Below are 13,041 nucleotides of genomic sequence, written 5' to 3' on the forward strand. Positions count from 1 at the left end.
AGGATTGAGAGGAGGAAGACGTATGTTTATGCTAATAGATACAAATTTTGTACAGGTCAAGTAGAAGTTTTTTGTACATCTATAAGGACTTTTAAATCACAAACTATGGTTGAATAACTTTAAGTAGTCTATTTAATTGAGACCGGGACCTGAGTAAAATTAATTGATGTTTTTTTCCCTCAATATAGTAAGAGGAATATTGTGTACTTTCAATTTCAGGAAGGAAAAACAAATTAGAAGTGTAGAAGAAGAAATTGAACAGGAAAAACAAGCAGCAGATGGCATTATCAAAAATATGTCTCCTGAAAAGCAAGTCAAATACATGGAAATGAAAACAACAAATGAAAAATTGTTGCAGGTAACACTAATTACTACTCTGTGCCAAGCATATAGCAGTCTTGCTACTAAACATGTGGTCTGAAGATGGGCAGCATCAGCATCCCCTGGGAGCTTGACTAGACCTGCTGATCAGAGTCTTCATTTTGTCAGGATGCCCAGATGATTCGTATGGACATTTAAATTTGAGAAGCACTCATCTAGAAAACTTCATTTTCTTATGCTGTACAATTACCTAGCTTTTATATTATTTGTTCAGTTCTGTGCATCCTTTATTTTTGCCTGTCAGAAAGACACATGAAAATACTTTTTAATGAACTTTTAATGGAAACATTTAAAAAGCTCTTATATGCCAGAGCCATATGGATATTTACTTTCCTTCCTTTTCTTCTTGCCTAATAAGCAGCAAATCTTTTACCTATTATGTCCTTGATTTGAACCAGTATTGCTTCCCAATCATGGGGTTTAAATAAGCAATTTGGGTGCCTGCTGAAGGGTTATTAGAAATCCTCCCAACATGCAGTCATGGTGCCCTTTCATGCCCAGCTGTCCCTTAACCAGTTAACGGAGAATTAATCCTCACAGATGCCAATAATGAATGTATTTCTAGTTTCTCAGATGGTCCTTCGTTGATGATTTAATAGAACTTGTTATTTTAGACAGGATTTATAAGATACAATGAAACATTAAAGAGTATTATGGAAGTGTCAGAATACTATCAAAATGTAGTTAATCTTACAGAGGGGTTTTTGAATGAGTTATCAGTTCAAGGGTCTTATCCCTAGGAGTGAGCCATGTAACGTGCTATAGGTCTTGACCCTTAAAGAGATTACATAAAAAACAGTAAAACATGATTAAAAATCAAAATTAAAAATCATAACTTTAGGGGCCAGCCTGGTGGCATAGTAGTTAAGATCGTGTGTTCTGCTTTGGCGGCCTGGGGTTCACAGGTTTGGATCCTGATCACAGACCAAGCCATGCTGTGGCAGCATCCCACATGAAATGGAAGATTGGCACAGATGTTAACTCAGCAACAATCTTCCTCAAGCAAAAAGAGGAAGGTTGGCAACAGATGTTAGCTCTGGGCCAGTCTTCCTCAAAAAAAAAATCGTAACTTTAAACAATGACATCACTAATTTGAAGGCTTCTGATATTTAATATCCTCAGAACACAGTGATGATTCACTGTGTAAAGGTCTAGCTACCTATGACAAGCTCATGAAGTATTTTTAAAGGTAGATCATGGCAGTTTTTAGGAATAGTGAAAGAAATTGGCAAAAATAGAAATAATGAATGTTAATAAATTCTAGTCACATCACGAGATATGGATTGAAGATCTTTACTTTGTCACATCCATATTTGAAATGTTGAGAAACAGAGAAACAAATTATTCTTTTTTTGCAGAGGAAGATTCACCCTGAGCTAACATCTTCTGCCAGTCTTCCTCTTTTTGTATGTGAGCCGCTGCCACAGCATGGTCACTGACAGAAGAGTGGTGTAGGTCCCTGCCTGGGAACCAAACCTGGGCCACCTAAGTGAAGCGCACTGAATTTAACCACTAGGGCACCAGGGCTGGCCCAGAAACAAATTGTTCTTGATGTAACTTGCATATGCTTTTACTTTTTTTCCTTCTTCTTAGGAACTAGATACACTTCAGCAACAACTAGATTCACTGAACATGAAAAAAGAGAGTCTGGAAGCTGTAAGTATAAAATCAAATAAGGGGTCTCATAGTACTCAGCTACAAAAGATAATTCAGCTAAATATATTAATGGAACTCGTTTAGGTGCATATTTATTTAGCAGTTTACTAACAGGCACATATTAATGTTTTCCTCATTCAGGACCACGAATACCCTACTTTTAGTAAGAAATTAGATTCAATTATTGAGTACCTACTGTAAACAAAAGAAATCATTCTGCCCTGCTGGGGCGTGCAAGATCTAATGGTAGTTTAAAGACATGAACAAGGGACTAAAAACAAATGAAGGAGAGAGATCAGTTAATCACTTTAAAGGTGTAGAAGCTTGCATTTGTTTTCTTACTTGTTTATTTAAAGCAATTTTAATTCACAAAACAAAACATGTTTATAATAAAATAAATGAAAGTAAAAATGCCTGTTTCTTTACTCTTTTTCCAGACAGAACAACTCTTACATTTATTGAGTACTTGCTATGTGCTTTTTTCAGCTCTTTACATATACCACCAGCATTGTTATGTATTCTTCACAACAATTCTGTAATCCTATCTTGGTTTTACTATCTTGGAAAACCTCAAGTGGGATTCACACCTGATCCACTGTCTGCAGCTTGTTTTTTGTTTTGTTTTTTTCTTTTTTCCACCTAGCATTCTCTCTGGAATGTCTATTCACATCAGCTCTTAGAGATCTTCCCCAATGTTTAATTACTACTTTGTATTACATCGAATGACAGTAACACAGCCTTGTAGATGAATAGGCTGTTTATAGTTTTGGGGGGATTATAAACAATGCTGCAGTGAAGACATACATTTTGTGCAAAATTATATGAGTATATCTTAAGATGGATTTCTTGCAATGGGTCAAAAGGTATACACTTTAAAAATGTTATGAGTTTGCCAAATTGCCTTCCAAAAAGGTGGTTGCATTTTCTCCTCCTAGACTCAATGTATGAATGCCTGTTATCCCCTGCATTCATGAACAGCAAGCATTACCCACCTTTTCCATTTGTGCTAGTTTAACAGGTAAAAATTACTGTCTCGTTTTAATTTTCATTTATTTACACCTGAAGTTGAGGATCTCTTTAGATATTTGTTGGGCAATGTATTTTGTTCTGTGAACTGTCTTCTCATATCCTTTGCACTTCACTCTACTGTCTGTACTTGAGATCTTGCTTGCCTTTCCTGATTCCCTGTGGATTCAGGTAGATATCATGATGATAGGGTTAGTGACAAGATTGCTGTCACCCAGCATGCAAAAGAAATAAACATGAGTATTTTGTAAACATTCTTTTAGAAATTTGTTATCGAAAAAAAATAGTTTGCTTAAAAATATTAAGATGGTTTTCTGTATCAGATTGTCCACATGTGAGTACACATAATTTTTGTTTTCTTGAATCTCATTGGTGATAGAAACATGCTTCAGGGAATAAGGACCACATTTAGTATTAACAGAGGCAGCTTGAAGAATTCCTCACTATCTTTTTTAGGGTGTGTGGGAGAGTCAAGTCTTATTTCACTTGGCAAATTTAGTTTCCATAGGAAGAAGTCTAAGCTATACCCCTGGTTTAGTGTTTGTGTTGATGCCACTCTTCTTTGGCATCATTGCAACCCTAAAATAACTTGAATTTTTACAAAGATACAGTATTCTCAAATCAAGAAAGTATAAGTCACTACTAATTCTATTTAATTTTTGCCAGATTCCTCATTTTGGAGGGGGCGTGGACTTGTTCTTCAAGAATATATTATGTCAAATATTAGTCAGCTAGTATTTATTGAGCATCCACTGTGTGCTCACTGCTGAGCTAAGTATTACTTATGCATTTCACAGGGGTGTGATAAAGTCAGGTGAAGGATCAATATGAGCTTGAGTCTTAAGGAACAGTTTTATCAAGATGTAGTTTGAATGAGTCTATGGGAGGGTTAAGCAGAAGGAAGAGGAAGATACTCTGAAAAGGAATACCTCAAATATCTGTGTTTCTCCTGTGTGTGTTTTCCTGTTTTGCCTTTTTAGCTGAAGCTGATCCACTACATGAGCTCTATAACCATTTGCCTATGGACTTTCAAATATTTCCTATTGTTCACTTTTTCATCTTTTAAAGATTTGTTCTCTTTTGCTTTCAAAAAAGATGAGGTCTTCCCTCTTAAAAATCTGGTCTTATTCATACTGTGGGCCTCGTTTCAGATATCATTGTTGACTTAGAAAAGTTATTTAGATCCAGATACTCAGTTTCCTCATCTGTAAAACAGAGGTGATAGTACTCCCTTCTAGAGTTGCTTTAGACAGAGTGTATAAAAAACATGGAATATGGTGCCTGCTCCATAAGTAACAGCTTCAGATGTCATTTCCTTCCTCCTCCCCCTCCCCCTCATCACCACCAACATCCCTAGCTCTTTTGGTTATCTAATAAAGTTGTCACCTCCCTTATTTTCTCTCTGTGAAAGTAGAACAGTGGTGAATATGTAGTAACAGTTCTACTCGTGTGTGTTAGTTTCCTAGCACTGCTGTAGTTAAGTACCGGAAACTGCATGGCTTAAAACAACAGCCATTTTCTCACAGTTCTAGAGGCCAGAAGTCTAAAATCAGGGTGTTGGCAGAGCCATGCTGTTTCTGAGACTCTGGGTAGAATCCTTCCTTGCCTCTTTCTAGCTTCCAGTGGTGGCCATCAATCCTTGGCTTTTGTTCCTTGACTTACAGCTGCATCACTTCCATCTCTGCCTGTGTCATCACATGGCATTCTCCTTCTGTGTCTCTGTCTGTATCTTATCTCTTCTTATAAGGACACCAGTCATACTGGATTAGGGTCTACCCTAATGACCTCATTTTAACTTGACTAACTCTGCAAAGACCTCATTTCCAAATTAGATCACATTCACAGGTATTAGACCTTAGGACTTCAACATATGTTTTTAGGGGACAGTATTCAGCCCATAACTTTGTGGGAGTGTGTATATGACCCATTCAGGGGAAGATATCTTCCCTCTAGAGATCAGTTCTTTGGACGTGGAATTGGATATTGTGGGTAAAGTTGTGCATACGTTGTGACATTTTCTTTGTTATCTTTCCATTGGTAGAGATGTCCTGTGTTTTTTCAGGTCTTATATTTAGAAAATAAAATAAGTTAAGATTATCATCTTCTTGTGAATCTTAGACTGAAAATAGCTTATGAAAGTATACAGGAATTTATTTTTTTTCTTCTAGTTTAGGAATGTGCTTTATAGCATTTAAAGATGCTGGTGGTTTAAAATTTGTGCTTATTCTTGTAAACCGAAACCTATTTGGTAATAGTTTTAGATAAAATGCTAATTAAATGTTTCCTCCAGGAAATAGCACACTCCCAGGTAAAACAGGAGGCTGTATTGCTGCATGAAAAGCTTTATGAGTTGGAGTCCCATCGAGATCAAATGATTGCGGAAGACAAAAGCATGGGATCTCCGATGGAAGAGAGAGAGAGATTACTTAAGCAGGTAGGAGAAACAAACATACTTATTTTAATATGTCAGCATTTGGTAAATGTGTTGATTTGTTTGATTTAAGGCATATGAATTGAACCAAAAGCCACTAAGTTTATTGTCTTAAAAAACAGTGAAAGGTGAGCTTCATCAAATTCATATGAACTACTTGACCAAGAAAATCTAAGTGAAAATAATTTCTCACATGAACTGTTTTTTAACTTAAATATTAATTTTATGAGGTATTTGTACATATTTTGGCCATTTTTTTCTTTTGGATCCTTATGAGGAAAAATTGTGTGGAATTAAAATAGCCTGTGAAATCACGATATGTCACAAGGTCGTGTCACATGTATTCAGTAGCTTTCTTGCTACCCCAAGACTGACTTTAACTTAGTACTGAGTTATCACTAGCTTATTGTTTATCCTGAAACACCCTAACTTTAGGGCCCTTAGGAGAAACGTGTATCTATTTGGAAACAGCTTCAGTCAAGAACCTACAAATGGGACTCCTTCGTGATCTTAGATTGAACCCAATGGGTTTGGAAAAACCTTAGGGATCAACTCAGGAGCTATTTAAGTATTAGAATCATTCTAGAAAGGTGTTAAAATCTAGAATCTCTGAAGTTCTTTAGAAAGAGGTTATTGGAGGCAGAGGAGGAGCGAGTGATCCTGGGATAGGATTGTCAGATAAAGTACAGATTGACTAGTTAAAATTGAATTTCAGATAAGCAATGACTATTCTTTTAGAATAAGTGTATATAGAAGGATAAGTATATTCCAAATATTACATGGTATATACGTATCCTAAAAGTTATTCATTGTTTTCTGAAATTCAGATGTAACAGGGAATGCTAAATCTGGCAACCCAACCTTGTGTGTGTCGGGGCTAGGGGAGGAGACAGTCTTAGAAATACTAGATGTTTATGTAAACTGATCCAGGCCTGAAGGGCTGTTAACCTCATGGTGCCATGTGGATAGGTATGGGTATATCAGTCAGCACCCTTCCTTTGAGGAAGAGGGAAAAAGATCTGTGAATAGTTCCTTAGTTATGTTCCTGTTAACTTCAAAGGTTGAATTTTAAGAAATAAGTTTCAAGAGACTAGATTTGACATTTTAGTACAACATACCTTAGAAGGATATTCTCTGTAAGATAGCCTTACGATGAGTCATTCTTGAAATACTGTTTTCTTTTTGTGCCTTTATAGGTTAAAGAAGATAATCAGGAAATAGCCAGCATGGAGCGACAGTAAGTACATTTACACTAGGACGTTTACATCCATTTCTCATCTTTTAAATTACATTCTAAGTGTACAAGAGGTGCATGTTACAGTTGTTTTTTCTCTGGTTCACACTGATAATATTGATGCAGCTTTAAATATTCTTTGAAAGTTTAGTTAGGAGCCATGACATAATATAATTACTTTTCAAAAACAGCTTTATTAAGAGATAATACATACCATTCACATATTTAAAGTGTGAAATTCAGAAGTTTTTAGTGTATTGTCATGCAACCATCACCTCAGTCCATCACCTCAGTCAGTTTTAGAATAGTTCAGTCACCCTAATAAGACCCCATACTTCTTAACCATCACCCCTCTCATCCTCACCCCTCCCCGCCCCCACCCGGCCCATTCCTAGGTAACCACTCTACTTTATGTCTCTGTAGATTGGCCTGTTCTGGACATTTCATATAAATGGAAGCATATACTATGGGTCCAATGTGTTTGAATTCTTTCACTTAGCATAATGTTTTTAAGGTTCATTTGTGTTGTAGCATGGATCAGTATTTAATTTCTTTTTATTGCCAAATAATATTCCATTGTGTGAATATACCATATTTATTTATCAGTTCATCAATTGATGGACATTTGGATTGTTTTCGGTTTTTTGGCTATGATGGATCATGCTAGTATGAACAGTCATGTACAAGTTTTTATGTGGACATGTGTTTTCACTTCTCTTGGGTATATACCTCGGAGTAGAATTGCTGGCTCATATATTTAACTCTACATTTACTTTTTGAGGAACCGCCAGACTATTTTCCAAAGCAGCTGCACCATTTTACATTTCCATCACCAGTGGATAAGGGTTCTAATTTCTCCGTGTCCTCACCAACATTTGTTGTTGTCTGTCTTTTTTGATTATAGCCATCCTAATGGGTGTGAAGTGGTATCTCAATATGGTTCTGATTTGCATTTCCCTAATGGTTAATGATGCTCAACTTCTTTACCTGTGCTTATTGGCCATATGTATATCTTTTGGAGAAATGTCTGTTCAGCTCCTTTGCCCACTTTTTAATTGGGTTACTTATCTTTTATTTTTGAATTTTATACATTCTAGATACAAGTCTCTTATCAGATAAATAATTTGCAAAATTTTTCTCCTATTCTATGGGTTGTCTTTTCACTTTGTTGATGGTTCCTATGAAGCACAAAGGTTTTAAATTTTGATGATGTCCAGCTTATGTATTTTTTCTTTTGTTTCTTATGCTTTTGATGTCATATCTAAGAAACCAATGCCTATGCAAGGTCACGAAGATTTATGCCTATATTTCATTCTAAGAGTTTTATAGTTTAGCTCTTACATTTAGATCTGTGATCCAATTTGAGTTAACTTTTGTATATGTATGTGTATATTTCCGGTTGTTGTAGCACCATTTGTTGAAATATTCTTTCAACAAGTGTTATTTCATGTTCTTTCCCTATTTTATTGTCTTGGCACCTTTCTCAAAAATCAGTTGTATGTAGATACAGGGTCTTATTTCTGGACTCACAGTTCTATTCCATTGCTATATATGTCTATCCTTATTCTACTAGCACACTGTCTTGATTACTGTAGCTTTGTAATAAGTTCAACTGCTTTTTGTTAAAATTTTAACCCATGTAATCTTTTGTCAATGGAATTTTCTCTTATTTTCTAATTTTTGAGACTAATTTGCCAACTTAGTTAAGTTTATGTAAACCTACAGAAATAAAGTTGCTAAAGATTTTTCACTTTCTTAATATTGCAAGTCAAGTTCAAAAGAAGGTTGGGGGAGGGTCTCTTGTTGAAGTCAGGTATCCTAACATTCTCAGGGTATACTTATACTCCAAATAAGAATCATGAAAGAAGATCTAGAAAAGATTTTTCCTTCTAAATTGGTATTATTGTCCTCAGAATAGGGCATATTATTTCTACATTTTGTTTATACAGCTTAGAAAAGATTTAAGATTTCCTAATAGCATTATTAATTGTTTTTACTGAATATCTAAGTTATCTGTCATAAATTCATTAAATTATATTTTCAACAGGTTAACAGATATAAGAGAAAAAATAAATCAATTTAATGAAGAAATTAGACAACTTGACATGGATTTAGAAGAACACCAAGGTAATTTTTCTGATATTTTTACAATGCATAGTAACAGATACTTAGTAGTATAAATACAGTGTTAACTTGAGCCTCGGGGACTGTTTACCTGGAATTTATTATTTAATTCTTTATGATATCACTAACTTTACTGAAATACTAAACTGCTATAATACTAAATATTATAATTAATATTACATTATTTAGCCAACTATAAAAACTTGAAATAACTTAAAATGGTTATAAACTGATAAAAATTTGTTTTGCAAAGCAGGTTTTTAAAAAAATGAAGTAAAATGGTTTAAAATTGTTACAGGTTTCTAGGTTGTACTTCCTCAGCATGGTCAACTATGAGTTAAATAGGATAACTTGTAGAGTTGGGACGTAGCGAGGATCAAGTCACAAATATCACAAATAACCCAGAAAGAATTAATTCCCTCGGGGGCCTAGTAATGAGATAGCAAGAACTGATTATTCTGATCTTCTCCCAACTTGCCCCAACAGTGAGACTTGAAGATCAAAGCAGGGACCAGAAGGCTTGGGGGAGCCTAGGGGCTGAACAAGTGGAAATGCTGTGGTGGGGTTTCAGGAGCTGGAGTGTGTGTGTGGATGAGGGGAGGAGGTTGGGTGTTATAGTTTCCTTACTCAGCTTCTCTACTAAGGGAGAGAAAGGTTCCTCCTGGCACTCTAGTCACAGATTAACTCCAACCAGTTAATGTGTTCTGGATTATCAAGAATTGACTGTATATTCTTGAGTTAGGTATGGTATTGTAAACAGTGTACATATACCTGTATCCCTAGTATGACTAACGAAACCTTCATGGCAGGGAAAGGGTATTCTATTCCTAAATTAATTTTTTTACCTCAATTTTAAATGCAGTTTAGTTTTATTTATACTTTTTCTTGATTTAGGAGTAATAACATTAGCGACTATTGATTGATTATTTACCCGGACTGGGCACTTGGTGATCTTTGCAAGAACCCTTTGAAACCTGAACCCCTTTTATACTTGAAACTCAGAGAAGTTACTCAGATTCCCACAGCTAGTAAAGGGTAAAGTCTAGATTTAAACCAAGTTCTCTTTGACCCTAGAGTCTTAGTTCTATTGCCTTGGCCTAATCTTGGCTTTCTGATATGACATACTGCATTCATGAAATAAAAATATTCTTATGAAATGCTTACATAGTCATTTTTGCATATGACTGCTAATGGCTTTAAATAAGGCATCTAAAGGCAGGCAAACTTTAAGTCCCAGTTACTAGGTAAGTAAACTTACTTGAGCTTTGTTTTCTTGTCTGCAAAATGAATATAATGGTCCTCCCTCACTAAGGTTTATGAATATTAAATGGTATACATGGCAAGATAGGCTCATCAGAAATCGTTAAGACTAAGGTCAAGTTATTTTCTTTATTGAATTATTTTATTACTTTTGACTTATGTAGATCTGGTAGTCTAGATTTTCTTTATAATACCTTAAATTATTCTGAGAAATCTGATAACATTCTTGATTTTAAATGCTTTATATGATACATTCTAAATAATTTTCCTCTTCCTAAATTTAAATTGCTAGCAACAGTCAACTTGTTTTTGCAGTAAAATAACTCATTTGAGGGTCACAATTTATTATTAATTGCTAGTTCCAAGATAAATAGAATGCTTTGAATTTTAGCTTCTATTCTCCTTGTTTTCTAACTTTCTTTGTTCTTTTTTAGTAATGTAGAAAAAGATAATCTATAATATAATGTAATAGTAGCAAAAAGGATTTATATATGAGTATATATAAAAATGTGATATATAAATATTATGTATAAATGTACGTCCGCATATGTCAGTGCCTTAGTTTCTTGTTCTGCTACACTGTGATCATCCTGAATTATTGGTACAACAGCACAGGGGTTTTGTTAAAAGGTTACTTGTTAGAAGGTTACTTGTTAGTTCAGGACCTCGTTATTTCTTGCCTGAACTTTGCAGTAGCCTCCTAACTGGTCTCCCCACCTCCAGTCTAGCCCCTTCTCAGCTTCACTCGTCACAGTGTTACCAGAGTAATTTATGTACAATGGGATTCTGTGTCATTCTCCTACTTAACAGTGGTTCCCCATGACCTACAAGATAAAGTTCAAGATTCTTTGCATGGGGGCCAGCCCCATGGCTGAGTGGTTAGGTTTGCATGCTCTGCTGTGGTGGCCCAGGGTTTCACTGGTTCGGATCCTGGGCGTGGTCATAGCACCACTCATCAGGCCATGCTGGGGCGGCGTCCCACTTGCCACAACTAGAAGGACCCACAACTAAAAATACACAACTATGTACTGGGGGGCTTTGGGAGAAAAAGGAAAAATAAAATCTTTAAGCAAAAAAAGATTCTTTTCATAGCATTGTAGTCCCTCTGTAATATGGCCTATATGTTGTCAACCTCCTCTCTCACCTTCATCATCTCTATCCTTACATTCTTATAATAGTAATCTACTTGTGGTACCCCACACCTCACCCTCTTTACCATACATCAAACTATTTCATGCTCAGTCCTTTCCTCCTACTATTTGTTTTCCTTGTTTTGAATGATCTTTTCACTGTTAAATACCTTACTAATTTCTCCTTTTTTAAGATCTAGCTCAGGTATCATTTCATCCAGCATGTTAAACATAACTTCCCTCCCTGACCTATTTCTGGGCTGGGCTAAGTGAGTGACACCCCCTCCCCACCCCCCCCACCCCCCCCCAATTACCAGAGCACACTGTGCATAAATGTATCACTGCATTCGCCACATTATGTTACACTGTCTATGAGATGTTCGTCTTTCCCCTTAGGCTAGACGTCCTCAAGGACAGGGACTGTCTTACTTACTTTGGTAACCTCTTTCATCAACACAAACGTCTGGTAAAATAAACACTCAATAAATGTTTGTGGAATGAACTAAACAGTCCTATATTTTAGCAGAGAAGGATCTATAGAATGAACTAAAGGTGAAAGTTGTGCTCTGGTCACTTCTTCAGGCCCTCGTAATTCTTAGGATGTACGTATGCACTCTTCTCCAGAGAGAACTTGATTGGTTAGCAAAGGTTTTAGTACTTTCCAGAGGATTCCTGCCTTGGATTCGTGATTTCCAGTAAAGTGGTGGGTTCTTATGTACATCTGCATTCTCAGCAGTTCCTTGACTCAAGATTGTGGATAATTCACTCCCTAAGGTATGGAGGATAATTAAGTTATTTTGACTTTCTGGTTCATACTTGTCTCTGCCCCCAGCTTCATTTCTGGCCCATTTTATTGATTTCTTAGATGCTACCTGACTTCTTCCATATATGGCACCTGTCTATAATCCAACAAGGCCACCCTTTTATTTTTATTATTGAGTTCATAATAGTTTACATCATTGTGATATTTCAGTTGTACATTGTTTCTTATCTGTCCCAATTTAAGTGCTCCCCTTTGCTCCCTGTGCTCTCCACCAACCCCTCTTCCTCTGGTAACCACTGAACTGTTCTCTTTGTCCCTGTGTTTGTTTATCTTCCACATATGAGTGAAGTCATATGGTGTTTGTCTTTCTCTGTCTGGCTTATTTCGCTTAACATAATACCCTCCAGGTCCGTCCATATTGTTGCACATGGGATGGTTTTGTCTTTTTTTTATGGCTGAGTGGTAGTATTCCATTGTATATGTATACCACATCTTCTTTATCCAATCATCGGTCAGTGGGCACTTGGATTGCTTCCATGTCTTGCCAACTCGGCCACCTTTGCCTTGTAGGGGTTCTGGTTAAGATAGGATATAAACCATAAATGATGTTTATGTATGTCTGACTTTGTTAGTACTAGTTGCTCCAATTTTTCAGTCTTCAAATAAACTTTAAAAAGGTTTGCATAGTTTATTCTAAATTCAGAGGCATCCTTAGATACTGGGTTAGGTACAGTTGTGTTCTCTGCTAGGTATTAATGACGGTCCTGTAATCCAATGACTTCCTCAAGTGCATCATATTCATTTTGATAAGTCCTCAAAGTTATAATCCGCCAAAAGTTACCTTGAGTAATTGTGTCTCAAGGTTAACTAAATAAAATCAGTTAACAGTTATCTGACTACTCTATGGGAATCTTCATTGTTCCTAGATGCTGGTTATCAGTTTCTGTGACAATCTGGAGTAAGGCAGAAAAAAATCCTCATAATACACTTAGATTTTTGACCAATTCTCCATGGGCTTCTTTGCTTTCAAATCTTT

At 36.0% G+C, this 13,041-nt stretch overlaps 1 protein-coding gene across 8 annotated transcripts in view; it reads left to right on the top strand.

Moving 5' to 3' along the window:
* IFT74 (intraflagellar transport 74) overlaps positions 1-13,041 on the top strand; it is an 89,923-nt gene that overhangs the window by 33,763 nt on the left and 43,119 nt on the right. For all 8 annotated transcript variants that reach the window (XR_011497450.1, XM_014853385.3, XM_070495828.1 and 5 more), the window contains exons 9-13: positions 220-358; positions 1,975-2,037; positions 5,354-5,497; positions 6,691-6,731; positions 8,776-8,855. Coding sequence is in view for 7 of the 8 variants with exons in the window: in XM_014853385.3 (XP_014708871.3) it covers positions 220-358; positions 1,975-2,037; positions 5,354-5,497; positions 6,691-6,731; positions 8,776-8,855 (467 nt within the window). In the remaining variant the exon portion in view is untranslated. The remainder of the gene's footprint in view (positions 1-219; positions 359-1,974; positions 2,038-5,353; positions 5,498-6,690; positions 6,732-8,775; positions 8,856-13,041) is intronic.

This window comes from Equus asinus, chromosome 23, assembly GCF_041296235.1.
Source record: "Equus asinus isolate D_3611 breed Donkey chromosome 23, EquAss-T2T_v2, whole genome shotgun sequence".
Classification (NCBI taxonomy): Eukaryota; Metazoa; Chordata; class Mammalia; order Perissodactyla; family Equidae; genus Equus; species Equus asinus.